At 37.0% G+C, this 27,915-nt stretch overlaps 1 protein-coding gene across 3 annotated transcripts in view; it reads left to right on the top strand.

Annotated features, from left to right (window-relative positions):
* The window catches only part of grid2 (glutamate receptor, ionotropic, delta 2), a 427,641-nt gene that overhangs the window by 258,159 nt on the left and 141,567 nt on the right, over window positions 1-27,915 (top strand). For all 3 annotated transcript variants that reach the window (XM_084389289.1, XM_084389290.1, XM_084389291.1), the window contains exon 4: window positions 5,102-5,307. In XM_084389289.1, coding sequence (XP_084245415.1) covers window positions 5,102-5,307 — 206 coding nt within the window. The remainder of the gene's footprint in view (window positions 1-5,101; window positions 5,308-27,915) is intronic.

The raw sequence follows: 27,915 nt of genomic DNA, 5'->3' as shown, positions 1-27,915 counted from the left end.
CTCCAGCACAGGGACCATATCGTGCCCCCTTATGTGTCCTCCACTATAAACACAAGCTGCTGTCTGCTGGAGCCCTGCCCTCCGCACTAGCTGGGGAACCCAATAAGACATTTCCAGCAGAACTGCAGCCGTAGATTTGCTTTAAATTGGATCCAGTGCACAGATGGAGGCACTGGTGCTTTTGACCCTCCTCTGGAATGCTGTGGATGTTGTTCTCATCTTCCCTTTTTAGCTGCATCGAGTGACAGTGTTTCAGTGGAGGTGCAGGCGGCATTGACCCTGCTAATTAAGCCAAGAGCCAAATGACTCTGATTCAGGTTTTTTGGGGGTTTGAACGTTAAAAACAATGGATTTCTTTTAAATGGCACTTCAAAAGAGAACTTTACAGGGGGATAGTTAACTTCAAGTAGTGACACTACTACTTTAACTTGACTACATTTTTCAGCAGCATGACAGCAGTTCAGTTATTTTCTTAATAGTGTAGCTTCTCTAGTAACAAGGTACTTCATTCAATGAGTAGCACTGTACCTCACTGTTTTTAATGTGCAAGCTGAGGAAATAATAAAACAGTCTTTACAATGTGTTATGTTTCCGGTTATGTAAATTAGGTGTGATATATATAGTATATATTTAGTATAAACTTAACTGTTCAAGTTTTATTCTGTCACCCTGATTCAAATTATACATTTTTTACATAGCACATTTTTGCCCCCTAATAACTTAAGTGTTAAACAACTGTTCCCAGCTTGTAATGTAGCTAACTACTTTTATCAAAGCATTAGCTTGACTGTAGTTTAATTTCTTCAAATTATGACTGGTTTGTAGTTTCCCCAACACTGTATGGCTAGGTAAATAAATCTATATTGCAATTGAGAAAATAATTGCATAGGTCTGTAGCCTGACAATTAAATCAACAAATATTTTTATTTATTTTTTTACAGACATACTTAGTTAAATAGGAGTCACTAACCTTTTGCAAAATGCAGTTTAAGTTAAGCTGATAGCTAATATTTTAGTTGTTTTTTAGCTAGTTAGCTGGTTCATTATTGACTGGTTATTAGCTGGTCCTGGTTATTGTCCTGAGACCATGATCCAAAAATGTGTTTGACCCCCTTCAACCCTCGACAATGTGAGTAAATCACTCGCATTATGCGAGTAAATTTCACTCTGGACAAATAGATAGACACAAATAATGTCTATCATTAGCCATTGGTTAATAAATTCTTAGATTTTACTCGCCAGTGTGTGTGTTACACCGTGTCCTAACTGCATGCGACGCGACACGCGATGAAAGGTATCTTTTCCATGTTAATCACAGTTTTTGTCCTAACCAACCGCGACGTCGCGGCTGGAACAACAAACACAAAGTGTGGCAATGATAATCTCAGGTACTGTTTATGTGCTTTATTTAATGCTAAAAGCGTGTAATGTGACATTGAATGTCATTTAGTGCTCCCAGCTTTGTAGCTGTAAAAGCAACATACTGTAGGATAATGCACCTCAGATCTAGAAATGAAACAAATGGAAACAAGAATGTTCAAACTGTGAACAAACAAGTGTATGAATGAATGAATGAATGAAGGAGGCATTTATATATATTTTTACTATGTACTACTGTAAACACAAGGTGCTTTACAATCATATCAGGGGATCTCTCCTCAACCTCCACCAGTGTGCAGCATCCACTTGGATGATGCGATGGCAGCCACAGTACAATGGCGCCAGTGCGCTCACCACTACTATTTTACGAGAAGTACCATGGGATTTTTAGTGTGTTAAAAACAATTAGCATTCACATTGGCATTTTTAACACTGAACCTAAAGATACCGAACTTAAAGGCATAGGGACATATTCACAACCTGATTGGTCGGCTTTTATGACGTTTAGTTCGCAACAGAACTTACCGAACATCCAAAACAATGCTGTGTGCTGGCATAAATGTGCTCGTTGTATGTGCGTAGCCTACTTGAGAACTTATAATATGTGTAAAGAAGTCAAAACAGCAGCAGGAATCCCTCCGTCACACACACAAATGAAGATCTGCTGCAAGGAGACACGGTTCTGATTCCTGTACCAAACTGTGATGGGCAAAATTGCGACTAAACAGTATGCTTGAGCATTCTGTCCTTTTTAGGGCAGCATCTTGTGACATCATGTCCCGGTTTTGGTTTGTTTACATGTCTTTGGTCCGTGTTGCGTTCATATTTAATTCAAACCGCACCCGAGTTTGTTTGGAAGCGGACCGAGACCCATCTTTTCAGTGGTTTCAGCCCGCTTGTTTGGTGCGCACCAGGGTTTGGATGGCAGCTTTCACACTTATTCAAATGAACCGCACTAACAGAGCAGTCGCACCAGGGCTAGTTTTAATCGAACCAAAGGGTGTGAACACACCCTTAATGACCACAAAGAGTCAGGACCTTTGCTTAATGTCTCATCTGAAGGATGGTGCTTGTTACATTACAGTGTCCCCTTCACTATACTGGGGCGTTAGGACCCACACAACACCCCCTGCTGGCCTCGCTTACTTCTCTTCCAGCAGCAACCTTGTTTTCCCAAAAGGTCTCCCATCCAGGTACTGACCAGGCTCAACCCTTCTTAGCTTCAGTGGGCAATCAATCTTAGGCTACAGGGTGATATGGCTGCTGGCATGCAGATGCAGTTACGCATATAAAACACAAGCATGATATTAAGTCTTCCTTTAGCGCCTTGTGACTGAAGGGCCACCTACAGTAAAGACTCTTTCATGTGATGCTTTTCCTGAAATTCTTTTTTGCTTACATCTCTGTCACACAGAGAGTATCACCTTCAAATCCCCCCACCTTAATTTCTCCCGGTTCCCTCGCCCCAGTCCCATCTTTCAGGGACACTTTGATCCTACGTTCTCAACGCCTCCCCGCTCCGCTGGAAATGGTTTGATGTAGGGAAAGGCCGGCTGTGCAGAGGGATGAGTGTGCAGCAACTCGTCCTCTGTGAAATACATCTTTTATTTAGCACAGCCCTGAGACAGCACTTCTGCCTCGCCACACCGCAGTGATAAATGTTCTACACAGGTTTCTGCTGCCACCCACTCCTGAGTTCTGTTAGCACACATGCTAATGCATTCCTGTGCTACACGGACATCACGTTTGGGAGTTTGTTTTCAGTCTGATACCAAGTACTATCACTGATACTGTATCAATTCTGATCTTTTTTAATACATAGAAAGAATTTGTGATTTCTGAGAATAAAATGGGTATAGTCATTTCACATTATATTTGAAAGTCATCAATTTTAACATTTAATAGGCCTTCAAATTATTAAACATCTGTTTTCATAACAACAATAATTATGGAACATTATCCATCTTTTAACAACTTTTATTTTAAATGAATGTTTAACAAGTGTCAAACATATAATTTAAATAAAGGTAATTTAGCTTGATCATTGTTTAGTGTCATGACCTCTGGTAAGCACCGCTCTCTGTTTGAATGAGTGCTGCGATTGAGCGCTCTGCAGTTTATTGTGTCCTTTCAGCATTTCTGCTCACATTCAGTTGAGCTGAAGGAGAAATAGTTAATATCCTACATTACTATTTCCTAACAAAATTTGTTCGCTTCAGAGGTCGTGTTATGCATACATTTTTGTGCCAAATAAATAATCACTTTTTATTGATTTACATTATGTCCAAAACGGTTACTTTTCAGGAAGTGAAAAAAACACCGTAATTTCAAAAGCAGTTGAACGTAGCGTTGTCATACTTGGTACGGCATCTTTAAATGTAACCATGTTCTTGCCAGTGTAATGATATAATCCACATTTGACCAAAATCGAGTTTAAATGGACATACAGTACGTGCATATTTTACAGTAACGGTGGTCGATACGTGTTCTTCCGATCATTAATTAGAATGGCCAAGTCGCGTTTCATATTGACAGATGAATAGGCTACGTCTCAGTTTATTAAATACGCTCAGTTTATTACATGTCTCTTGCAAACTATGAAGGGACAATGAATCGATACACTGACATGGCAATGCTAGACAGATACTTTGTTTGCACAGTCCTACCGTAATTTTGTCACTTCTCTCCACTCCCAATAACACAGTAACAGTTGTGAATATATTGCGAATATATAATAAACTTGAGAACAGTTGTCAAAAACAAACGTTTGCTGATACTTTACCTCACAGTGTTATTCGGCTATCCAATGCTGAGCTTCCAGAGACGCTTAAGATGAAACTTCACGAGACCGGCGAGATGCCTCCACAGGGTGGGAGATACGCGGCGTGATTGACAGTTTTGACACCAAATGGATATACGTGAAAATCAGATGACATGATTTCACAACTTTTCATTGGTCATTTAGATATGTGAAGCATACCGTACACGGAAATGAACCTGGACATTCTATCCGTCGAAAAATCTCAAAATCGGCAAAATGGACATACGCGGTTTTCATCGGACAGCGATGATATGTGTTACATAAATGGGGACATGTTTTATTGGTCTCACATTTGCGTTCAGTAATTCAGTTAGTGATTCCTTTATTTTAAAATGTTTTATAAATATACAAACATACTTAAAAAAAATACACTACTACTCAAAAGTTGGGGGTCTGTAAGAGATTTAAATGTCTTTGAGAGATTTATGTTACGCTCACTAAGGCTGCATTCATTTGATAAACAAAATCAAGGTTGGAAAAATACTCTAAAACAGTTATATTGGGAAATATTATTTTAAATTACTTTATATTTTAAAATGTAATTTATTTATGTGATGGAAAAGCTGAATTTTCAGGAAGTGTTTTTCTGCTTAATATTTTTGTAGAAACTGTAATACTTTTTATTTCAGGATTCTTTGTTGTATAGAAAGTTATCTCCAGTCATGGGGGCAGCCATCTTGAGATCACATGACAGAAGAATTACTGCTTGCTTTATTTCGTAACCTGCAGATTAAATAATATATGAGTATTGCATTTCTACAATTTCATCTCTAACTAAAACATTTTCTAGTATAAACTCAAAAAAAAAAAAAAATGCACCTTTAATGAAACTGCTCTGAAACAGAATGTGCCTTATAGAAAATGAATGTAGTTTGAATGATATTGTCTGTTGTTGTTCAGATATCCGGGGCATAGAGAACTTCCTGGACCAGACGTCTCAGCAGGGGATGGATGTGTCTCTACAGAAGGTGGAATCTAATATTAACATGATGATCACTGGAATGTTCCGCACCATGAGGGTGGAAGAGCTGCATCGCTACAGGGACACACTGAGGCGCGCTGTGCTGTTCATGAGTCCAGCCACTGCCAAGGCCTTCATTACTGAGGTACATTCACACACACAAGCAAGTATGAATACATATCGCACACCAGCACTGAAAATGTTCACACTTGCGTTTCATACAAATTGTTCCCTTTAGACTAATAGATTTCTTTGCACTGCACAGATACAAGTAGTGGCCCTCAAATCCAGCCAGCCAGCATTTAATGCAAGGCCTTTAATCTTTCAGTCCATCCGGCATTTAACTAGTTCACATTATGTTGATCTGTGAGGCTCACAGCTCCAGGCAGGATATGATGTCATAGTAAATTTAATATTTCCAGTGCTTTTGTGGCAGATTAAATACAGTAATTTTTTTTTTCTTCTTTTTTTTTTCTTCTTTTTTTTAAACTATAGTGCAAAGCTTTAGTGTTTTCCATTTTGGCCTAAGTCCCTTTCTTTCTATTGGTCATAGTAATTCATTCTTATTGAAAAATGTCACTTGTTTAAATTGGGAATATTTGTAAGGAAGCCATTAAATGGCTTTGCTCTCTCTCTGATAACTCTCTCTGGGAATTAAACCATGAAGTATTGCTTAATCTCACATGCTATTCTCATTCGCCTTTAATTAAAAAATATCCTGTGAAAAGCAATCAAAATCCAATTTTGGTTGAACGTGGAATAGGACAGGAACCATCAGTAGTGGTTGAGACTGCAGGCAGCTGTAATGATTCTTGGGTCTGGGGATGATAAGTTGATCAGGGGAGCTTAGATTCTTAAAGATACGCACTTCAGCCAGGGAATCATTGCAGGAAAATTTAAAACAGTTTATTGTTTTTGTTATTAGATTTGACTGGGAAAACATTATTCTCACAGAGTGCGCTTGGCTACCTTTTTGGTATAAAGAAGCTAGCAGGAACACATTGGAAAACACCTTACTGCATGTGCTGCTCATGCATGTATTTTGAAAGGAGGTCGGTCACTCGAACATTACACTTATGTTCTGAATCTATAAACCTAAATTGATGTTCGGAGAGTAAGCTGTTTTTTTTGTGTGTTTTTTTACCTCTCAGCTTGCTTAAATTAATGGTGCATTTTAAATTAATGTCTGAGTCCTTCATTACTTGCTGAAGATTTAAAGTCCTATTGTACATTAAAAAAACGAACTACTAATAATAGCCAAACATCTAAAAAAAACAAATACATATTTTGTATAGAATATATAAATAATATTTATATTATTATAATTTTCATATTATTTAATTGTATTAATTTTTTGGTTTTCAGAGAGGGTTCTACCATACTTATATTCAACTACCATTCAAAAGTTTGGGAACAATAAGTTTTTAAAAATGTTTTAAAGAAGTCTCTCTTACCAAGGCTATACTTATTTGATCAAAAATACAGTAAAAACTATAACATTGTGAAATAATATTTTAATTTATAGTAACTGTTTTCTATTTTAATATAGTTAAACTAATTTATTCCTGTGATTGAGAGCTGATTTTTCAACGGCCACTACTCCAGTCGTCAGCATCACATGATCATGAAATGAAACTTTCTTAATATTATCAAGTGTAAAAACGGTTGTGCTGCTTAATATTTTTTGTAGAAACTGATATATTTTAACCATGTAAAACACTGAATCGTGGTATGTTTGTGTATGCATAAATAAATAAATAAATAAAAATAGTATAACTGTATTAATTATAATATATATATATATATATATCTTTTTTAAATAGTCAGTTTTATTACGTTACTGTTAAATGTAGTTTACCATTGTCAATATTACATTTTTGTGTGTGTATATATAGCTATATATGGGCTTTGATTGCATTCAGCGAGTGTGTTCAGGTCTTCAAGCACCACAGCAGGGAAGACTATTAAACATCTGTTGTGAGCGTTTATTACCAGGTCTTGAAACTGAGGCTGCAGTGTTCTGGTTTGTTCAGAAACTGTCACATAAAGGAAGCGTATCTGGCTTATCTAAGCCTTTTGTCTGCTCTATAAAGCTGATTTAAATGCCAGTTCATTGTACAAGAGACATTCTGTGTATAGTTAAGAGACAAATTGCTCCGATTAGAAGTCATGTTTCAGCATGCAGCTGCTTCTCAGGTGTTTTATGGTCAATTGTGAACATATTTTACTAGAGCTGGTATTTAATAATGACAAAATAAAGAATTGCATTAGTTGCGGAACAGCAAGACAGTGCTCCGCCACACACAGTTCATTTGAAACAGACGTTTCTCAACAAACAATTCAGCTTTGTCTTTATTGTGTAAATCTTCAGCGTGCAATACTGTAGTTTGATGAGTCACATTTATTAAAATAATTTATGCTCTCAAATTCTTATTGTAGAAGTCTTTTACAAGCAGAGAAAAACTTGAATGTGTGTAAATCTTTGCACTGGATTCATGCACAGTCCATAGAGCCCCATTAAATAGCCTATATCGCAGATACATGTGCCAAGATTGATGTTTATTGGACAAGAGATTTTAAACATGTAATTTTGGGTCCTGCCCAAACACTCTATGAAAGCATTATAACAGCAACGTTGTTGCATATATTCAACAATTTGGCAATGCCACTCTTAACTTGCTAGCAAACATATTAAATAATTTCTGGATCCTGTCCAACACTGACAAAAAGAAAGCTCAGATGTATCCAATAGCGTGTGTACTACCTGTCAGAGGAAGTCTGGGAGCGAAGTGAATAAGTCAGATTGCAAATGGTCTTACTTGGGTGAAGGGTCCCAGGCCAGGCATTTAACAGGAAGAGATCAGCCTCACAGTAGACAGACAGAAGACATGATGGAGGATGTCAGTGAGGCGAGAGGTGAGGACAAGGCTCGACCAGCCGCCTGTCTTTGTGATGTGTGTATGGTGAACAGTCAGAGACAGATGTCCATCACACTTGTGCTGTCAAGCTGTCAGAGCATGGAGGGAAACCGTCCACTTCAGTAGACAATTAAGGTATATTGCTTTGATGAAACATGATGGGTTTGCGTAGCCTTGTCTATATATATATATATATATATATATATATATATATATATTATAATATTATATATTACATACAGTATATTATATACATTATATTATTTTAATCCATATAATTCATTTTATTATTTTATATATTTCACGGTAAAACCGTCTTTAAGTCAAGTTTGATAATGTTGTTTGGCAAAATCTTACTGTCAATCCCATAGCAAAGAGATGCTACTTCATTTGCAAACATATGTCATAATAAGCCTCCAGAAAATGGTCTTGCATACAGACACTTAGTCTGATGCATCCAAGATTTCAGCATAACCAGCTTTGCCAGATCATTTTCAGTTTGCTCTTCAAAATTAATATTACAATCCTGTTGTGCTGTGTAGCTCTGACAAAAATCAGCACATTAGTTCTAGAATCATTCCTCTCGCTACCACAGTAAAATATTTATTCATTTATTTACATTCAAAGCCGTCAGTATGAGGCAGCTGCTGTTTCCCATCAGCCCATGGACTATGCATGATTCACAGGCCCCCGTAACTCGTTAACGTCTGTGGTCACTTTGGCTCAAGGTCACAGTGGTGACTGATGGCCCTGTCCTCACACACACAAACACATGCACAGGCACACGCAAACACACACACAGGCAGGCGTGTTTAGACAAGTCTCTCTAACCACCACCCAAGGTCACGCTCACAGAAGCAGACAAACACAGCAGGTGATCTCAGTTGGCACTCGCTGTGACCTTAAGAGCTTTGATTGGATAAGAGGTAAACACAGACAATTGAGAAATTGGAGCATCTGTGTGAGCCGCACCAGAAAAATGTCACCAAATTTTGTCACAAAATTCACCAAAAAAAAGAAAGATATTAAAGAAGCATGGCAAGATAACACATGACTAAAAGGGTGAGGTTAATATCTTTGAAGGTTAAACAGACAAGAGGCAGTGATTGCTTCCTCTTCAACAGTCGCTTATGATAAAGTTATGTCATTAAAATGCCTCCTGATAGTCACCAAGCTTTTTTTTTTTTCATTTAAATTAGTTTATATTTGAGATGTTCATTCAAGGTGACAATTTGGATGTAGACACTGCGCTTAGCTCTTATGCTGATTGACATATGAGAAACTTTTCTGCTGCTCAGACAAATCCTTTCCACAGCAGCAGGAAACGGAGAGGCTTTTTCAAATACATTATTTAAAATGGAGTACAGGAGATGATGACTGCTCAGATTCATTGTATGTTTTATAGCCGACCTGACATCATTGGTGCCTGTGCCCAGGTTACAGACAAGGGGAGTCTTACCAGGTACAAAGAGCCTTTGTGATGAATTGTAATGAGCAGCGCTGCCCTTTTGCCATAGAAATTAACAAAGATTCAATGTGTGAGACCGCATGGTTTTCTAAATCCATAAATTAATGTGACAATATAAAGTTGTAATGGAAATTATTCAACCCCCATTGCAAATCAGGTTTATTGGCAAAATTTACAGACTTTCAGCTGTTTGCAATGAACAAATCAAACAAAAGTAATTGAAATAGCTCAACACAACAAATGTTTCAAGTGGTTTCCCCATATTCAACTGAAAATGCAACATTTAATGACTTCTGCAGTCTCAAAATTATTCAGCCCCTTCATGGTGAGACAAATCTAACACAATTATTTGTTATATTTAACAAATAATCTTTAAAACCCACTCTGGGGTCTATGGATCCATCCCCCAAAAGACCAACTAGGGCAAGAAGGGCATCAGTTACCATGACTACCAACTGATAAGATAAAAAAAAAAATGTGGTCACATGGAAAAGCAGAGGCCATAGGAAAAACCCACAGCCCTTAAAACAGACTTTCCTGCATTCATTTATAGACGAACTGATCTATAAATGAACATGCACCCCAGGACATTGTGTGAATGATTATTACGATCTTGTGTAGTGTATTTTGATACTATAATTTTTTTGATACTATGTATTTTATGATAGAACCAACGGTCAATGTAACCTCACCTATACCATGTTTGGTCTCTATAAATTTGTACTTTGAAGATCAAATGATCGTGTATATGATGTCGATAGCTGCGCAACATATTAGTATTACAAGAATCTTTAATAGTTTCTTCATCAGCAACCAATCCAGCTGCACATGCAAATGAGCACACTTGAAACAAAGAGCCATACAATCTCCAACAGAGGAATTTTCCCGCTTGGAAATCCCACATTTCTCATTGGTCAAGCCCAACCCAGAGAGGTGTGACTTTTCTCAGGCTTTATAGAGCCAAATTCACAGTGACCTCCCTCTCTTCTTCTTCTTGCTTCTACTGCTGCTTCTTCGGGTTTATGTGCGTGGGGGACCCCACCGGGGCCCATGGGCGCCGGCAGGCCATGACCACACCCTGCTATGTCTTCACTCTCCCAACAGAGTCAGACTGTACTTTCTTCATTCCTACTCGGAAGAAAATTTCAACTTTACCATCACTGAATGGGCAATCATCAACTCTTGGCCTTCTCGGTATCTTCGGGTTGCTGTCCTGTGCATGAAGCCATAGACTCATGGAACCAATGAGATCATCTTCAAAGACGTCACACACTGCGGTAGACGCCTCTTAATGAGGTGCTTTGAAAGAAGAAAGCTGATGGTTCTTTTCATAGTTAAATTAATATTTTCCATAGTTTCATTTCCTGCCTCCGGTTTCATTCTGTCACTTACCATTGTATCCATGTATGTGTGATTGTGTGTATGTGCGTTTAGATTAGTTGTGTTTGTGATTTAGCTAATAAAACTTGTGCACAACACGTATATAGCATCTTTAGCATTTAGTAGAGAACCCATTTGCTAATATGACCTGCTGCAAACGAGATGTAACCAGACATCAGCTTCTGGCAGCATTTTTGAGGAATCTTAGGCTATTCTTCATGAGCAATGGCATCCAGTTCAGTAATATTCTTGGGTTTGCGTGCTGCAACTGCCTTCTTCAAATCCCACCAGAGATTTTTTTATGGGGTTCAAGGCAGGTGACTGTGATGGCCACTGTAGAATCTTCCAGGACTTCTTCTGCAACCAAGTATTGGTGGAATTTGAGGTATGCTTGGGATCACTGTCCTGCTGAAAGGTCCAATGACGCCCAAGCTTCAGCTTCCTCACTGACGGCATGAAGTTTTCTCCTAGAATTTCCTGATACTTCAATTAATCCGTCTTGCCTTCCACACACTGCAGGTTTTCAGTGCCAGAGGATGCAAAGCAGCCCCAGAGCATCACAGAGCCACCACCATGCTTAACTGTAGGAAGAGTGTTCTTTTAAGCATGTTTCATTCTTCTTCCTCCAGACATACAGCTGATCCATAGCGCCGAAAAGTTCCAGTTTTGTTTCATCGCTCCACAGAACATAATCTAACCTAAAACTTCTGTGACTTATTTCTATGATTTTGAGCACTTTTCTTGTGCTTTTGGATCAGTAGTGGTGCAAGTCTTGGAGTTCTGGCATGCATTTAGTATGCGCCTTACTGTGCAAGCTGAAACCTGTTGCCTGTTGCCACCAAGTTTTGCTGCAGGTCTTTTGCAGTCACTTGAGGATTTTTCTGAACCTGCCATCTCAGAAATCTGGTTGCAGCCATTGATAGCTTCCTTTTTCTGCCCCGCCCAGATAGTATAACCACTGTTCCTTTAACTTTGAACTTGACTATGCTTCCAACAATGTCTCTAGGAACATTTAGTGCCTTCACTATCTTTTTGTATCCTGTTCCTTGTTTGTAAAGTGTGATGATATCTTCTCTTAACTTTTTGGGCCATTTTTTTGACTTGGCCATATTTCTATCATGTACTCAACAAACCTAGCCTAGATATTTCATGTGTTCTAGCTCAAGCACACCTGATGCAACTAATGAAGGCCTTGAACACCTGTTTTGCAAATGTGTGCTGTTGTGAGGGATTCTATTTAGGGGGTTGAATAATTTTGAGACTGCAGAAGTCATTAATAGTTGCAATTTTAGTTGAATTTGGGGAAACCACTTGAAACATTTGTTGTATTGAGCTATTTCAATTACTTTTGTTTGATTTGTTCACTGTAAACTGCTGAAAGTCTGTACATTTTGCCAATAAACCTGATTTATTTGCAATGGGGGTTGAATAATTTCCATTTCAACTGTAATTATGAGAATCCCCATAGGAAAGGAAAATCTCTTTAATATCTCAGTTGCTTAACCTAGACAGCAATATATATATATATATATATATATATATATATATATATATATATATATATATATATATATATATATATATATATATATATGGAAAAATCATATTTAATAAATTAACTTTTGTTGATAACTTTTTTTTTTTTTATGCGTAAGGAATCATTTTTGTAGGCCACCTTGGTTCCCTCAACGAAAATCCAATAGGATTTTTCCATTTTAATGTCCTTGACAACCTCTGTAGTACCATTTTGCCACTTGTTAGAAATCGCCTTTTTCAAATCACTTAAACACACACACACACACACACACATACAGGTTGGGTTTTACTGATGTATTTTATATTGTTGAATAAAACGTGAAAATATCTTGAGCTTGTGTTAACCAGACCTTACTTCAATCATTTAACCAGAAACCCAGCATTTCTTAAGGAATTGTGGGAAAAACATCCAAAACAAAGTTGATTTTATTTTCTAGATATTCATAAAGAGCAATGTTTGATTGTATAGTGTTCACACGTCGCGGCCCAACAATTTCCCCACAAACAGTAGTATCTGCTTGTTAAGCTAAAAGAGGAGAAAGATAACACACTTTAGCCTAATTGAAACATAATTTAGAACTCCAGAAAATCTCCTAAGCCTTGAAAGAGCAATCAACGAAAACTAAAATCATCATCATGAGATAAATGTCTCTCATAGTCCATGTTTATTTAATTCAATACTTTGTTGTTGTTGCAGAAAAATGACTCCCTTTGCACAATGCTGAAACATCAGCAAACCATTCAGTGCTGTGTGAGCAAAGGCTTGTATTTATAGTGCAAGGGCCAGCGCCCTCATCTTCGCGTGATCACTGGGCCACGGCAGTGGCTGATCGGGATGTTACAAGCGGAGATGATTCTTGGAGATGGGGTGGAGGCACTGATTGACGTGTCAGCTTTTTTACTGGGGTGGATGGCCATGGCTGTCAGCTGGCAAGCATTTCAGCCCCTATGATGGATTATTTACAGCTCTTGCGCTGCTGTCACTCGCCACATCCTCCGAGCCGCTCCCAAACATTACATGGCCAATTACGCCACACTGGCCATTTTCTCATCTCAATCAAATTATCTCTACATTGTGTTTAATTTCAGTTGCAAAGACCTCAGCCGTTTTACATGGGTCTGTAGAAACAATATATCACCCTGGGAGTCCTGTTGAATGGGCAAACAGGCTGCCATAAAGCAGTCTTTGGAAAATAGATAACACAGCTAGTGCTGGCTTTTTCGATTAAAGTGGAATGAAGGATGAAGAATGAAATTACTCGCGCTAGTATTTCTCTTTAATTCATGCACTTTACTTCAATGGGAAGCTCGCTACTAAGACGTCTGCGGTGGCGAGAGGAGAAGCGCATTGTAAATTCATAAATTTTCCTTTGACTTAGATGGAACCACTGCAGACCATTTTTCGACAGAATGACGGAAGATGTATTTACTTTTATTTGCGTACATATTTATTTTTGCATGGGCAACAGCATCCAGAATGTCATTGATTGTTATTGATTCACAAGGATGTTATGGATTAATGGAATTGTAATGATTATTACCGCCATCAGCAACTTTTCAGTTCACAGACTGAAAGCTTGCACTCCTTCAAACCGAAAAATTTCCTGCCTCGTTTGTAATTTGCATTTGGATTCACTTGTAGTTTTTGCCTGTTGCCTTGGGACCGTCTTATTTCAATGCCATGTATTTTCATTTATTTCTTTGCTATTAATGCTGCAAGTCTCCCAAAGAGGAATTTGATGAATAGTGACACAAACATGGCATGTGCTGATAAGCTTACAGTGGCTGGATTACTCCCATAATCCTCTTCCAGCTCGTGGTCCCATTACCCATTGCACAAAGACTCGTGCAGGGGTCACACACCAGGTCACGATTGCATTGTCACCACCCATCATACTGTGCTTCTGCCACCATCGGTCAGGTGCAAACAGCACTTTGTTGGAGTGTTAGATGATATCTGGGGACCTCCATCTTGTGGCAGATTGCTGGATGTTAGATTGATGTGGTTTTGTCGGGAGGAGAGAGACGACACACTGGCATCAAGTTCTCTGGTATGAGCCCGTGGGGACCGGACTGAACTATTGCACTTATAAAGCGAGCTCTTGATTATTCAAAGTGTTGTTTTTTGAGCGGTGCAAGTGTGCTTGGATGTTACACAGGGAATAATGAAACAGAACCAGCATCTGAGAATTTTATGGAGTTGAACATGTGTTGGCATCTTGGGATATGGGATAGCTGAGAGTCAACCACTTTTGAGCCACTAATGAGAAACTGAGCCTTGAGTGGATGGGGTTATGAACATTTCCACACATCGCAGATTGACAAAACAAGTTGCAGATTGTTGTTTTTTTCCTCATAAAGGCTCATTCTTTGAGAACTAACATCCGGCATTCAGGCTCATAAAACATAAAGTACTGTGTTATCAGCACAATACTGACAAGGTTGCTGATAGAAGGAGTTTGAGACAATGTTTAGATATTTCACTAAACTTTCCCCTGTGTGAAAGGGGTGAAATTACAACCTTAGCATCTCTATTAGGGTCCTGCTGCACAGATCTTGTGTAGAGGAACAGAAAAGGTTACTTGTCATCAACATTTTTGTTTGCGATAGCATCTTAGTGTCATGTTAAAATAAATGTATACATTTTTAATGAAAGCCATAATGGGAATATTCCCATAATAGACCTTTTATAAGTCATAACGTTTCAAGAATAAAGTCGTAACATTAAAGTTGTAATATTTTGAGTATAAAGCCAAAGTTATGAGAATAATCATTATGAGCCATATTATATGTATAAAGTTGCAAGTAAAGTAACATAATATGGGACATTATTCTAAATCACTTCACATTAAAAACATTTTACAAGACTTTCCCATTTGTAAGTTTCTTTTATATATTATGCTTTTTTTTATACATTTTACTTTTTACGTTACTTTTAGTCTCATAATATTGCAACTTTAATCCCATATTGCTGTGTTGTAATTAGTGTTGGGCCGATAGACGATGTCAGACACAATGACAGACATCACATGTTGAGCCGGCAGTGGACATGCACCGTTATGAACGTCTGTGTGGCGGTGCGCATTTTACTTTCGCTTTAGAATTATCGCGAATTCGGGGACACACAACAACTAGAAAAACTCAACTAATTCTTTGCAGGTTACCTATTTGCATTGGGTTTAAATCCAAAATATTGCCAAATAGGCGATTTTACATTTCGCTTTGAACCAAATCTTCGGCCATCCTAACGTGATAAATGAAATCTGCCTCCTGCTGCTGATCTATGCTGCGACTCTCTTGGCTCATGCTGCATTGAGCAGACACGCTCAGTTTTTAATTGTAGTGTCTGTTCTCTAACTGAACTAAATGATTTTTATTACGCTACTATAAAAAAATTAAAACCTCGGTCGGGGCTGTGCCACAGTGGGCAAGTGATGTAACCAGTGAATTAGAGACGGTAAAAGTAAGTGGGTCCAATATCATTGGTCTTAAAAAGTAGGTGGGTCTTGCAACATTAATATTGCATATAATATTATTATCAAAAAAATAGGATTTTGGGTAACACTTAACAATGTTTCCTTTGTTAACATTAGTTAACTACAGTAGTTTCAATGAACTAACAATTAACAATACTTCTTCAGCATTTATTAATCTTAGTTAATGTTAATCTCAACTAGGGCTGGACCCGAATATTCGAATATTCGTTCGGTGGGTTTTTATTCGATTTGAAAATTTGACATTCGAATATTCGTTGTTGTTGTTGTTTTTTTGCACACCTGGCATCCCCCTTGAAATGGTTCTCATTTGCGCTTGAATATGTTTAACACTGTAAAATCTGACGAAATACAATACTCTTTTTTACAATTATCTTATATAGCCTAGCCATTTTTAATAGGATGGACAATTGAAGGAACCCAACCTTGTTATACTTAATAAATATATTTGCTTCTTCTTGGCCTTCTAAAGTGTTCCTGCAACGGGAGTATTCTCTGGCTAGAGCGAAGAACAGCGGAGTTTGTATGGATAGAATGCCTGAGCTTGTATTTTGGGTTAAGCTGTGCTGCTTTGACATTGTGCAAAATAGAATAATAGAAACAAAATGTATTAGCCTTTTTACCCGTTATTATCAATCTAAATTAATCTCGTTTTTAATTAACTTAATTTCGTTTTTCTTTATTTCAATTTAGTTTTTTTTTCCTTATTTAAATTTAGTTTTTCTTTATTTAAATTTTGTTTTCTTTATTTAAATTTCATTTTTCTTTATTTAAATTTCGTTTTTTTTATTTAAATCTACCTCTTTACTGTGTCAGTAGTTTATTAGTCAGAAAAATATTAGATTACCTTATTAAAAGTATTGCTTAAGTTAACAGACCTGTGTGTGTGTGTGTGTGTGTGTGTTACGTGCGAGTGTATTTACTTTGTGTTGTTCATGGGGAAGATGTGTTTAATATCACTAGTGCGGTGTCCATTCTCGGAGCATATAAGCCCTGTCCGCGTGAGGCACGCCGCTTCCCGCTCGCGCTGTTCTGTAGTTTATTAAAAGTTTATTAATTCTGAACGTGTTGCATCTCGCCTGTCTATCTATATTGCACCAAATGCGACACTGCACTCCCTTGTGAAGTCGATTGGGTGAACGGTTCTCGAAATAATCAAAATGCAAACGGACAGACAGACACACAGAGATTCCTGCCTTTATTAGAGAGAAGAATATGTTTAGCCCCGTCTCTCTGAAGCTTCGAATATTCGATGTTCATTACTACCGAAGCTTCGAAGCTCAAAAAATGGTATTCGGACCAGCCCTAATCTCAACATTTAATTAATACATTTTTAAGATCAAAAGTTGGATCTGTTAACATTATAATGCACTGTGAACTAACATGAACATGAGCCTTTTTATTAACATTACCAAATGTAATAAATGCTGTAAGAATATGGTATATTGCTCATTGTTACAGTAGTTCATGTTAGTTAATGCATTAACTAATGTTAACAAATGAGACCTTAGTGTTAAGTGTGTGTGTGTGTGTGTGTGTGTGTGTGTGTGTGTGTGTGTGTGTGTGTGTGTGTGTGTGTGTGTGTGTGTGTGTGTGTGTGTGTGTGTGTGTGTGTGTGTGTGTGTGTGTGTGTGTATATTTATATATATATATATTTTATATATATTTTTTTTTTTAATTATGACATGACACTAAAAAGCTACTAGTTTGAGGACATACCCAGATTTAAAAATAATGTAATAAAAAAGAAACCAGCTCTAACCTTTTTGTAAATTCCATGTAGGTGTAAGAAAAAACTAAAAAAAAAACTAATTTATCTTCTGCCTTTGCACTTGTTCAACACTTTGCTCAGTGTGGATCAAACATTGTAATGGAGAGAAATTACTTCCATGTTGCCCGCTGCAGCTTCTTGCCTCTGCTGTCAACACATGAGCCTGCGGGTAATTATTTGACTACATTATAATTATTTTATGTAAGGAGCTGCAAAGATAACTGGTTGGGTAAAGAAACATGGGAAATCCTGTCACTTCAACTAAGCAAGACTCAGCAAAGACAGGCTTGCTGTTTCAGCTGATCTGTCAAGAGTGCAGAAGCTTGATTATACAGTATAATCTATTAAAACACAGGTGATCAATACCTCTGATAGTTGCTCTTTGTCATGACACCCTGAAGCTTGTCGTGTTTACTCTAGCTCGCCCTTGAGGCCAGAGTACCAGTTTATAGCCACAGTAAATCAGCAGCATATTTACGGTGAGATCAGGACCAAATTATACAACCAGTTCAGGGTAATTAAGCTAAAGGGGGATGTGAGAAGGATAAAGCCATTGTCCTCAGAAACAAGAGGCTTCTGACCTGTTTCCTTATAGGAACATGCTGTGCTCCATGTACAGTATATGAAAAAAATATCCTGATATGAAAATATCAATGAAAGGTGCAGTGTAAATTCTGTTGCATTAGCAGTACTTTTTTATTTCAATAATTGTTGTATATACTACGGAAGAGGATTAGGGCCAAGCAATAATAAAAAAATAAAACCATCTCGAGATTAAAGTCATTATAATGCGAGATTAAACTCGTTACATTTCAAGAAAAAAAGTCGAAATACAATCTTGAGAATAAACTCATTAATTTCGAGAATAAAGTAGTTGTGTTTCGAGAATAAACTTGTTAAATTTCGAGAAAAAAATCGAAATAATCGTGAGAATAAACTCATTAAATTTCGAGAATGAAGTCAAAATGAAATGTAGAGAATAACGCATTCGATCAGTGTTCATTGCCTACTGATATCATCGAGGTTTCTGGTTTCCCAGGATACCATAAGACGCATTATCAATCGTTGTTGCTTGTGTACGCCTCCATCCACAGAATGTAACGACTGTAACCATCTATACAGCCATTAATGGCAATGCCTTACGGTTTTAATTTATCATAGCTGTACATATGCCAGAGTGCATTTGGGCCAGCGTAAGTGTACTGGCGTCTTCTCAAGCGTCTCCTTCGTCGAAATTCCACACCCTGAGGATCAACAAGTTTAATAATGCGTCTTATGGTATCCTGGGAAACCACGAAACTTCGATGAATTTCATGTTGGACAAAAGCGAGTACATCGCGCAAATTGGACTGATTTTTTCTTCTAAAAAGACCTAGCCGACCTAGACCTAAGAATGTTATATTCTTTGTTACTGAAAGAAAGTCTAAAATATAGCTTGACTAAGTGATCCAACTCTGCCATGTCCTCTATCAGTAGGCTATGAACACTGATCGAATGCGTTATTCTCTACATTTCATTTTGACTTTTTTTCTCGAAACACAACAACTTTATTCTCGAAATGTAATGAGTTTATTCTCACGATTATTTCGACATTTTTCTTCTCGAAATTTAACGAGTTTTTTTCTCGAAACACAACGACTTTATTCTCGAAATTTAATGAGTTTATTCTCAAGATTGTATTTCGAGTTTTTTTCTCGAAATTTAACGAGTTTTTTTCTCGAAACACAATGACTTTATTCTCGAAATGTAATGAGTTTATTCTCAAGATTGTATTTCGAGTTTTTTTCTCGAAATTTAACGAGTTTTTTCTCGAAACACAATGACTTTATTCTCGAAATGTAATGAGTTTATTCTCAAGATTGTATTTCGACTTTTTTTTCTCAAAATTTAACGAGTTTAATCTCGCATTATAGTGACTTTAATCTCGAGATGGTTTTATTTATTTTTTATTATTGCTTGGCCCTAATCCTCTTCCGTAATATACAGTATATATTCTTTTCTTTTCTTTTTTTATTTCATTTTCTTATTGCATTTTTTTATGGCAATGGCAATGCAAGTTATTTTTCTGCAACAAATGTGGCCAGATTTTTTTTTTTCTCCTCAAACTACATGTGCACAATGGTTGTCATAGTAATAGCACAAACGTGTGTAAGTTCACCATGTGTGAGACTTTAGCAATGGATGTTTTACCATTGATTTTTTTTTTTTGTCTCACAACAAATGGCAGAAAAAAACAAAAACAAATCAGATTTTAATCACTCAGTGCAAGAGGCATTAACAAAAGTCAGATTTTAATTGGATTTCAAACCACCTTTTACTCCTGCAATGTGATTTATTGCAAAGCAAAATAGGTTATTCAACAAGAGGAAAACAAATTGGCTGGAATGGAGCCAGATCAACTGTAAGTTTGCTAAAACAATTCCTAAACAGCTGTTTGACTATTGGTTAACATTATTAAGAAGAAGAATAAGAGCAAGTTACATTTTGATGGAAGATAAAAAAAAAATATATATATATGTATATATATATATATATATATATATATATATCTTTAGAATAACATGCACCAATGAATAATTCAAATTAAGGCATTCGTGTGCATTAAGAAAGTAAATGGGGACCATTTTAATTTTGTGTTGACTATAATAGGACTTTAATGTGATCCTGATGATGTCCAATGAGATTGTTTCATATTTTGTTTTTTATTAGTTTCATTTTTTCCCTATGATTATGTAATTATGATTTCACAGTATACCCACATCCAATTTAGACTGGCCCTTTGTTATCAGAAACACAAGTGACATCATTATGTAGCGCGAACAAGTTGGAGTGTTTCTGTATGTCTTGTGTGTTGCTTTGTGCATTCATCATCCAAACCTCCGTTACAGGAGACACTGTGCTGCACCCTCAGAGATGATGGCATGATAAGTGTTTTGTGTGCTATGGAAAGTCACACTACAGATGTGAGATGGGCCACCCTCCTGACAGACTCCACACAGTGGATGAATTATACATGACTAAAGCCGCAGCTCACAGCGAGGCTGGCTGACATTAAACCAAAATGGCAATTGTGACACATAACAGTTTTGATGTATTTAAAGCGCTCATGCTCGAGCAAGTGTGAGCTAAGTACATAACATGCTGGAATTCACTCTGAAGAATAATGTGCCATGTTGAGGAATTAATCAGTAAACTACCAGAGCTTTTTCCCCCTATTTTTTTCTGTCACATATGGCATTCGTGGTTAGCAGCACAGACTGTTTTTCTATGAGATCTTGTGTTGTCAACTTTGCCAAGAGCAAAAAAATGGCTGCTCTTTTTCTTCTTCTTCTTTTTTACTGTGTATAGTAATCTCATAATCAGTAGAACTATGATAAATAATAATTGCACAGGAAGCAAAGTTTTGTTTAAAAGTTGTAAGGTCACTACAATGAGGAAGAACTTGTATCTTTTTCAAATACATTCTAAAGTTTAAAAGGGTCACTTGTAATGTAAAAAATAGTATTTGTCTTGTTGCTCAGTTAAAAAACAAAAAACGAAATATTCTTAAAACAACTTCAGGTAGTTTGAGAAGCAAAATTGTGTAGGAAAATACTGTAAACACTACCCTTCAAAAGCCTTAAGTTTGGTAAGATTTTTTTAATGTTTTTGAAAGAAGTCTCTTATACAGCTTTGCAAAAATACACTAAAACAGTAATATTGTGAAATATTATTATAATTTAAAATAACTGTTTTCTATTATAATACGTTTTAAAATGTAATTTATTCCAGTGATGGTAAAGCTGAAGTGTAACCTTGAAATAAATGTATTTTTCTTAAGACATTGGCAAACTGTAAACTGTTTTAAGCATAATTTATCTAGATTTCATCTAGCATTATATTACAGAGGTGTCAAGTAACGAAGTACAAATACTTCGTTACCTTACTTAAGTAGAAATTTGGGGTATCTATACTTTACTGGAGTAATTATTTTTCAGACGACTTTTTACTTCTACTCCTTACATTTTCACGCAATTATCTGTACTTTCTACTCCTTACATTTTAAAAATAGCCTCGTTACTCCTATTTAATTTCGGCTTGTTTTCATTCCGGCTTGTCGTCGTTAAAAAAAAAATTGGCCAATTACACAAACGGTTTAGATCTGAGTCCCGCCTCCTGAATACACATCGCTAAACTGATTGGCGTTGTGGTGTCTTTCTAACTTGTGAGAGGCTGTAGTCACATTTGGTTGTGCGAAGCGCCAAAACTCCTCCGAAGGAAACCTAGATGCGGTAAGCGAGGGAGAAATCGGGGCAAATCGCGTCAAATATTGATTGAGAGAGGGAGAGAGAGAGAGAGATTATTAAGAGAGCATTAATTGCATTTTTTTTCCTTACATTACTTTTACTTTTATACTTTAAGTAGTTTTGAAACAGGTACTTTTATCCTTTTATACAGTTGATACTTCAACTTCTACAGAAGTCTTTTTAAACCCTAGTATCTATACTTATACCCGAGTAATGAATGTGAATACTTTTGACACCTCTGTTATATTAGAGGTAATTTTTGTACAAACTGTCTGTTCACTTGATCCATTTCACCTGCAAACACATTCACAAGATGAAATATGGAATTTGAAATATGCAAAGTATGCCTCAATGTAGAAACTAAAACTTCTTGGCAAAGTTTCAAGTTAGGTTCAAATTTGGATGAGCTGGGTCACTTATGCGATAAAAAGAAGTGGTGCGGAGGCATCTTTGTGCGGTTTGTAGATGTCAAAGTTCACGTCTAATTCTGGTCATCTTTCTCTCTCCGGCTTTCTTTAATGAATATGCACCATCTCACCTTCCACTTCCAGGGCTCAGGCAGGTGGAAAATATGAGATAATAACAATAATCTTCATTCTGTGAAAGCACCTGGTTGAAGGACATTGCTTTCACTATATAATTTAAACAACTGATTGTATTTGAAAGTGGATAGAGCTTGAATGTTTCTCCTTGAAGAAATTTAGGGTTTTTTTTAAGTTTTTTTTTCTAATGTGAGAGTTGTTAAAGGCAGGCCGCAACAACTCGGGCTCATTAGAAAGCAAGGAAAAGGAATAATACGAAGGAAATTAAAGAGATGTGTGATTGTGGTTAACGGTAACTGCTTATTCTTCATTGGGTTTTCACATTAGTGCAGGCGGAGACCTCTTGTACTGAGCTCTCTGAATGGGGAACTCAGGGACAACAATCTGGATGTGAATTCGTATGGTCTCCCCGTAAATCTCAGGGTTGATTTACAGGTGACAGCACTGCCAAAGAGTGGGAGTCACCGAGTGATCACGAGATTTGATCTCGCGGGCTTTACTATTAAAGACTTTAACCCACTGTCATTCAGGGGTGTCGTTGCAGCTCCACAGCAAGTCAGACCAGATTCATTTTGCAAGTTCCAATTTTTGATCTTTGAAATGCAATGACTGATTATTCTCCTCTGTGGTTGTTAAATGGATAGTTTACTCAAAAATTTACATTTTGTCTTTATTTTATCATATAATAAAAGCGAATGGGTTTTCTGGGAAAGTGTCTGTCAAACTTTCAAGAAAAGGGGGGGGGGGGGGGTGGAAGTCTCATAGAAGTGCTACATTCCAAGTCTTCTGAAGACATACGAATTAAGGTCCATTATCTCTTGTCAATAGTATATCAATGTATATCAATTAGGGCTGGGCAAATTTTTTTTTATTTTTCAATTAAACGTTTTTTTTTTTTATTTTTTTTTTTTTTATGTGGTCGATTCGATATCTCAAAAAACATGAATCAATATTTTTTTCCCTATGTATTTTTTGCAAACATTGAACATTAAATCTGATTGATGTTAATTTTTATTACTAGTCTTCTCCACTAGATGTCATCCTCTAATTTACCTAGCGCATTGTCATTCATTCTGTGCTGAACATGGCGGATGCAGGTGCGGCTTTCAGCTTGAAAGATGTTTCGGACAGTTGAAGGAACTTTCACTGTCCCGATCGGACCAGTGCTGCATGGTCACGGAAGTTTATCATTTGCACGCATTTTCAAGCCTTACCAATTTAAGCACTGAAGAGAACTCGTGCACAATGTGTGAGAAGTTTTGTGTGCGCACACAGCTGCGCGTCTCAGACAGCGTGCAAATAATAAAACGAATTATCTTTCTCGCCTCCTTGCGCCTAAACGGTAAAATTCACACAAGGTATCTAAAAGAATATGTACAATGTCGTTCTACAATTGTGTTGATGTTGTATTGCAAAACAATTTTGCTTCTATTGAGGAGGGATACAGGTAAGGTTGGGGACAGGTTTGGTGGTATGGGTAGGTTTAGGGTGGGTTAAGGGGTAAGGGAATGGTCAACAGAGTAATTATAGACGTAATTATAGAGATTAATTACATGCAGGTATTTAAAAAAATATAGGCCTAAGTAAATCGAAAAATCATGAGTGCATTGTATCAAATGATTAATTTAAAGGTTACTACATAGTGGGACCATTTTATCTAACATAACATATGGGCGTATAATACACTGGGGATGCAGGGAAACGTGTCACCCTCACTTTTAATAAAGGGTAAACTTTTCCCTGCACTTTTTTCGGTCAAGTGTGTTCATATTTCCATGGGCCAATGTTAATAAATCTAGATATAAATTTAAATTAACAGACAAAATTAATTAAGTTGTAGAGGGTGTAACGGTACACACAACTGTTCAGTTCGTACCTCGGTTTTGAAGTCACAGTACAGTTTGGTACAGTAGGGGGGAGAAAACTAAACAAAACATTGCTTTTGTTTTTTTTAAACAGTGGTTTACTGTCTTTACGTTAATTAAATTTTAGTGCATATGTAGTGCATATATTTTGCGATAGAGTTCATTTCTCTAGCGAACTAACAAGCTGTGGACACTGAATGATTTACCCGAGGTAAATGCTATGTGACATTGTTTACAAGCTGTTTTATTAATAAAAATCTGGCAAGGTTTTAATACATTGGTAGTTGTATGTACCACGATAGTCCGGAAATGATTAATGTCTTTCTGCCACTGAAACACTGATTGAGCACTGATTGATTACACCAGATACGATATGTTTTGGTTAGTTGTACTGTATCTTTCAGCATACCTTAAAAGAGGAAGAGATGATCACGTTCACTCACACAATAATAATCTCAGACCCCATTTCCCATTCACAGTACATATTTTAACATTTTTCCTTTTGTGTTTGATGGAAGAAAAAAAGTGGTGAAAATGGTGAACTATCCCTTTAAGGAACATCAGACATGTAGGTCTATTTGCTAATTTCCTGAGCCTGATTTTGCCCAGGAGATGACTCTGTTTAACTTGGACAGATCTTTTGCTTAAGGATTTTCCTAGATTTCAGCGTGAGCATCTCAATCTCGTCTGTGCAAACTTGCAGCTCGCTGCCAGGATCAATACCTTCCTCCTTGGCAATGGACGGCACAACTCTCACCATCAACTTTAATTGCATATTCAACAAAGAAAAAAATCAGCATGGATGCAGCTTGGATGGATGCAAATATTTAGCATTTTACCGTCTAATATAGAGAGATATTTGATCGGGTCAAGCACACTCTGTAACAACCTTGAACTTTTTCTTGGCATTAGGACAAGCCTTAGAGGTGCATCTTAGTCTAGTAGAAGTTATGCCAAATGCTTTAATTAGGCTGAACCATCTGCCTCTGAGTCAAACTTTTGACTGTATATACACAGTCACATACACTTTTTGTGAGTTACTATAATGACCTCATAAAGCCTCAGACATCAACATGATTGGGTCATGTCATCAGAGCCGATCCTGACCTCCCTGGGGCCCTAAGCAAAATTTTGTTAAGGGGCCCTCATACCCTGACCCATGAGCCATGTAAACCATTTGCCATTGCCACACAGTCACACCTGACACCCCAGTGCTCCCACTACAATCCTCCCTCCTTTAACTAGTACTAATGAAAATGTAATTCCGGATATCAGAAATAGACTTTGTTACTAGAAAAAGTACATTCTTAATATCAAGAATTCACATTTTAAATAGTACAGATTTAATTATTGATATCAAAAATGCATCCTGTGAATGAATAAAAGCTAAAATGGCTTGCCATAGCATGTCACTGTGTTTTAAATGATGAAAGCAATGCTTGATGGTTATTATTTACTGAGGGATGTGCATCCATATTGACCAGTATGTCCAGCCAATCAACATTTTAAATGCAATATAGCCTATAAATCAATAGTCAATGTCAATACATTGCTTTGCATCTTGCTTTATTGCAGAGTTGTAACTAAACTGACTTGGAGACTTGATAAACATTGTCTTGTTTTAAAAGTATGTGCGTCTATATAATGAGGAGTGCCATCAAGCCCATATTGTATTGGTCCCCACAGATTTTTTGCTGGAAAGGGCACGTTACATTTCGTGCACGCGCATATGAACGCATGTTAACGAACGAAGCGGTTATCTTTTCCTAACTGCAGTTTATAAACAAACACTGTCGCCCTTTGTCGTTTATCAAACGTAATAAATAGTTGTATTTCACTCTCACTTTTTTTGTCAGGCACAAAGTTACAGAACACAGCCCTGGAAGTGGCCGGCATTAGCAAGCAAGACACAGACAGACCAAAAGATGCACTGCCCAGCTGGGTTAGACAGACAGACTAGAGAGGGATGCACATCAACTTAACTTTACTGTTCTTTGCTGACATCAAACTTGGTGAGGAGAGAATACAAGTCTGCCTGATTGCTGTTCCCGCAATTCACTCTCATGGTGTTTTTTTTTTTTTTCTCTCTTTTCGTGACCAGAAGGATAGTTCCGCTTAATTTTCTCATCGATGTTGTAAACTTTTTCTCATCGATGTTGTAAACTTTGATTGACGCGCTTTGACACGAGGGGGAGGCGGGGCCTTGAGTAATTTGCGGAGCCCTACGCAACTTGCGTAGTGTGCATATACAGTGCTATGCATAAGTTTAGACACCCATGCTAAAGTTGACTAAAAAGAGGAATAAAAAATCATCTTTTGGAAATTGAACTTAATGCCTTAATTTAAAAAATGAGGAAAAATCCAACCTTTAAGGACACCAATTTTCTTTGTGAATGAATAATGTATCGTAAATAAATAAATGTTCTTCCTTAAAATACAGGGTGCATAAGTTTGGACACCCCTATGTTAAATTCCCATAGAGGCAGGCAGATTTTTATTTTTAAGTTTTTTTTTTTTTTTTTTGTTTAGGATACTATGCATCCTGATAAAGTTCCCTTGGCCTTTGGAATTAAAATAGCCACACATTATCACATAGCCTTCACCATACCTAGAGATTGGCATGGGGTACTTTCCATAAGATCATCTCTCAATGCAAATCAAACTAGCTTTTAGGCTAACTGAAATAAAACCATGCCAATCTCTAGGTATGGTGAAGGCTATGTGATGATGTGGGGCTATTTTAATTCCAAAGGCCAAGGGGACTTTATCAGGATGCATAGTATCCTGGATCCATGAAGTAACTGGCCTTTAAAAATAAAAATCTGCCTGCCTCTATGGGAATTTAACATAGGGGTGTCCAAACTTATGCACCCTGTATTTTAAGGAAGAACATTTATTTATTTACGATGCATTATTCATTCACAAAGAAAATTGGTGTCCTTAAAGGTTGGATTTTTCCTAATTTTTTAAATTAAGGCATTAAGTTCAGTTTCCAAAAGATGATTTTTTATTCCTCTTTTTAGTCAACTTTAGTATGGGTGTCTAAACTTATGCATAGCACTGTAGGGCTGATCGGCTCTGCGTGTCATTAATACTAACAGCGGCCACTTTTATGTCTACTACTGAGTGTCAAAAGGTGGTGATGTACTTTTTTTCTCGATGAAGGCTTCTTGTTAACATATTAGGCTGATTTAAGGAGTTTCATAGGTAATTTAAACATCAGTTACTAAGCTAATGTTTACACATGGCACTTGTGTAGATAAGACTGGGTGTGTTTTAATACTTTCAGTTTAGAAATGTGCTTTTTTCTGAAGCATTAATTTTACATTAACTATTTTTTTTTCTTTTTTTGGGGATTAAAATGTGTATAATATTTAGGTTTTTATTTATTTATTAAAATCTTAATGAAGTTAAGTGTGGTGGTGAGGAATGGCATGATTTTTTATTAGTGTTACCACCCACCTTTGTTGCACTCATTAACATGGTTTAGTGA

This window comes from Rutilus rutilus (assembly GCF_951802725.1).
Source record: "Rutilus rutilus genome assembly, chromosome: 19".
Taxonomy (NCBI): Eukaryota; Metazoa; Chordata; class Actinopteri; order Cypriniformes; family Leuciscidae; genus Rutilus; species Rutilus rutilus.
Note: the sequence above shows the minus strand (reverse complement) of the source record. Positions and strands in the feature narration are given on the sequence as shown.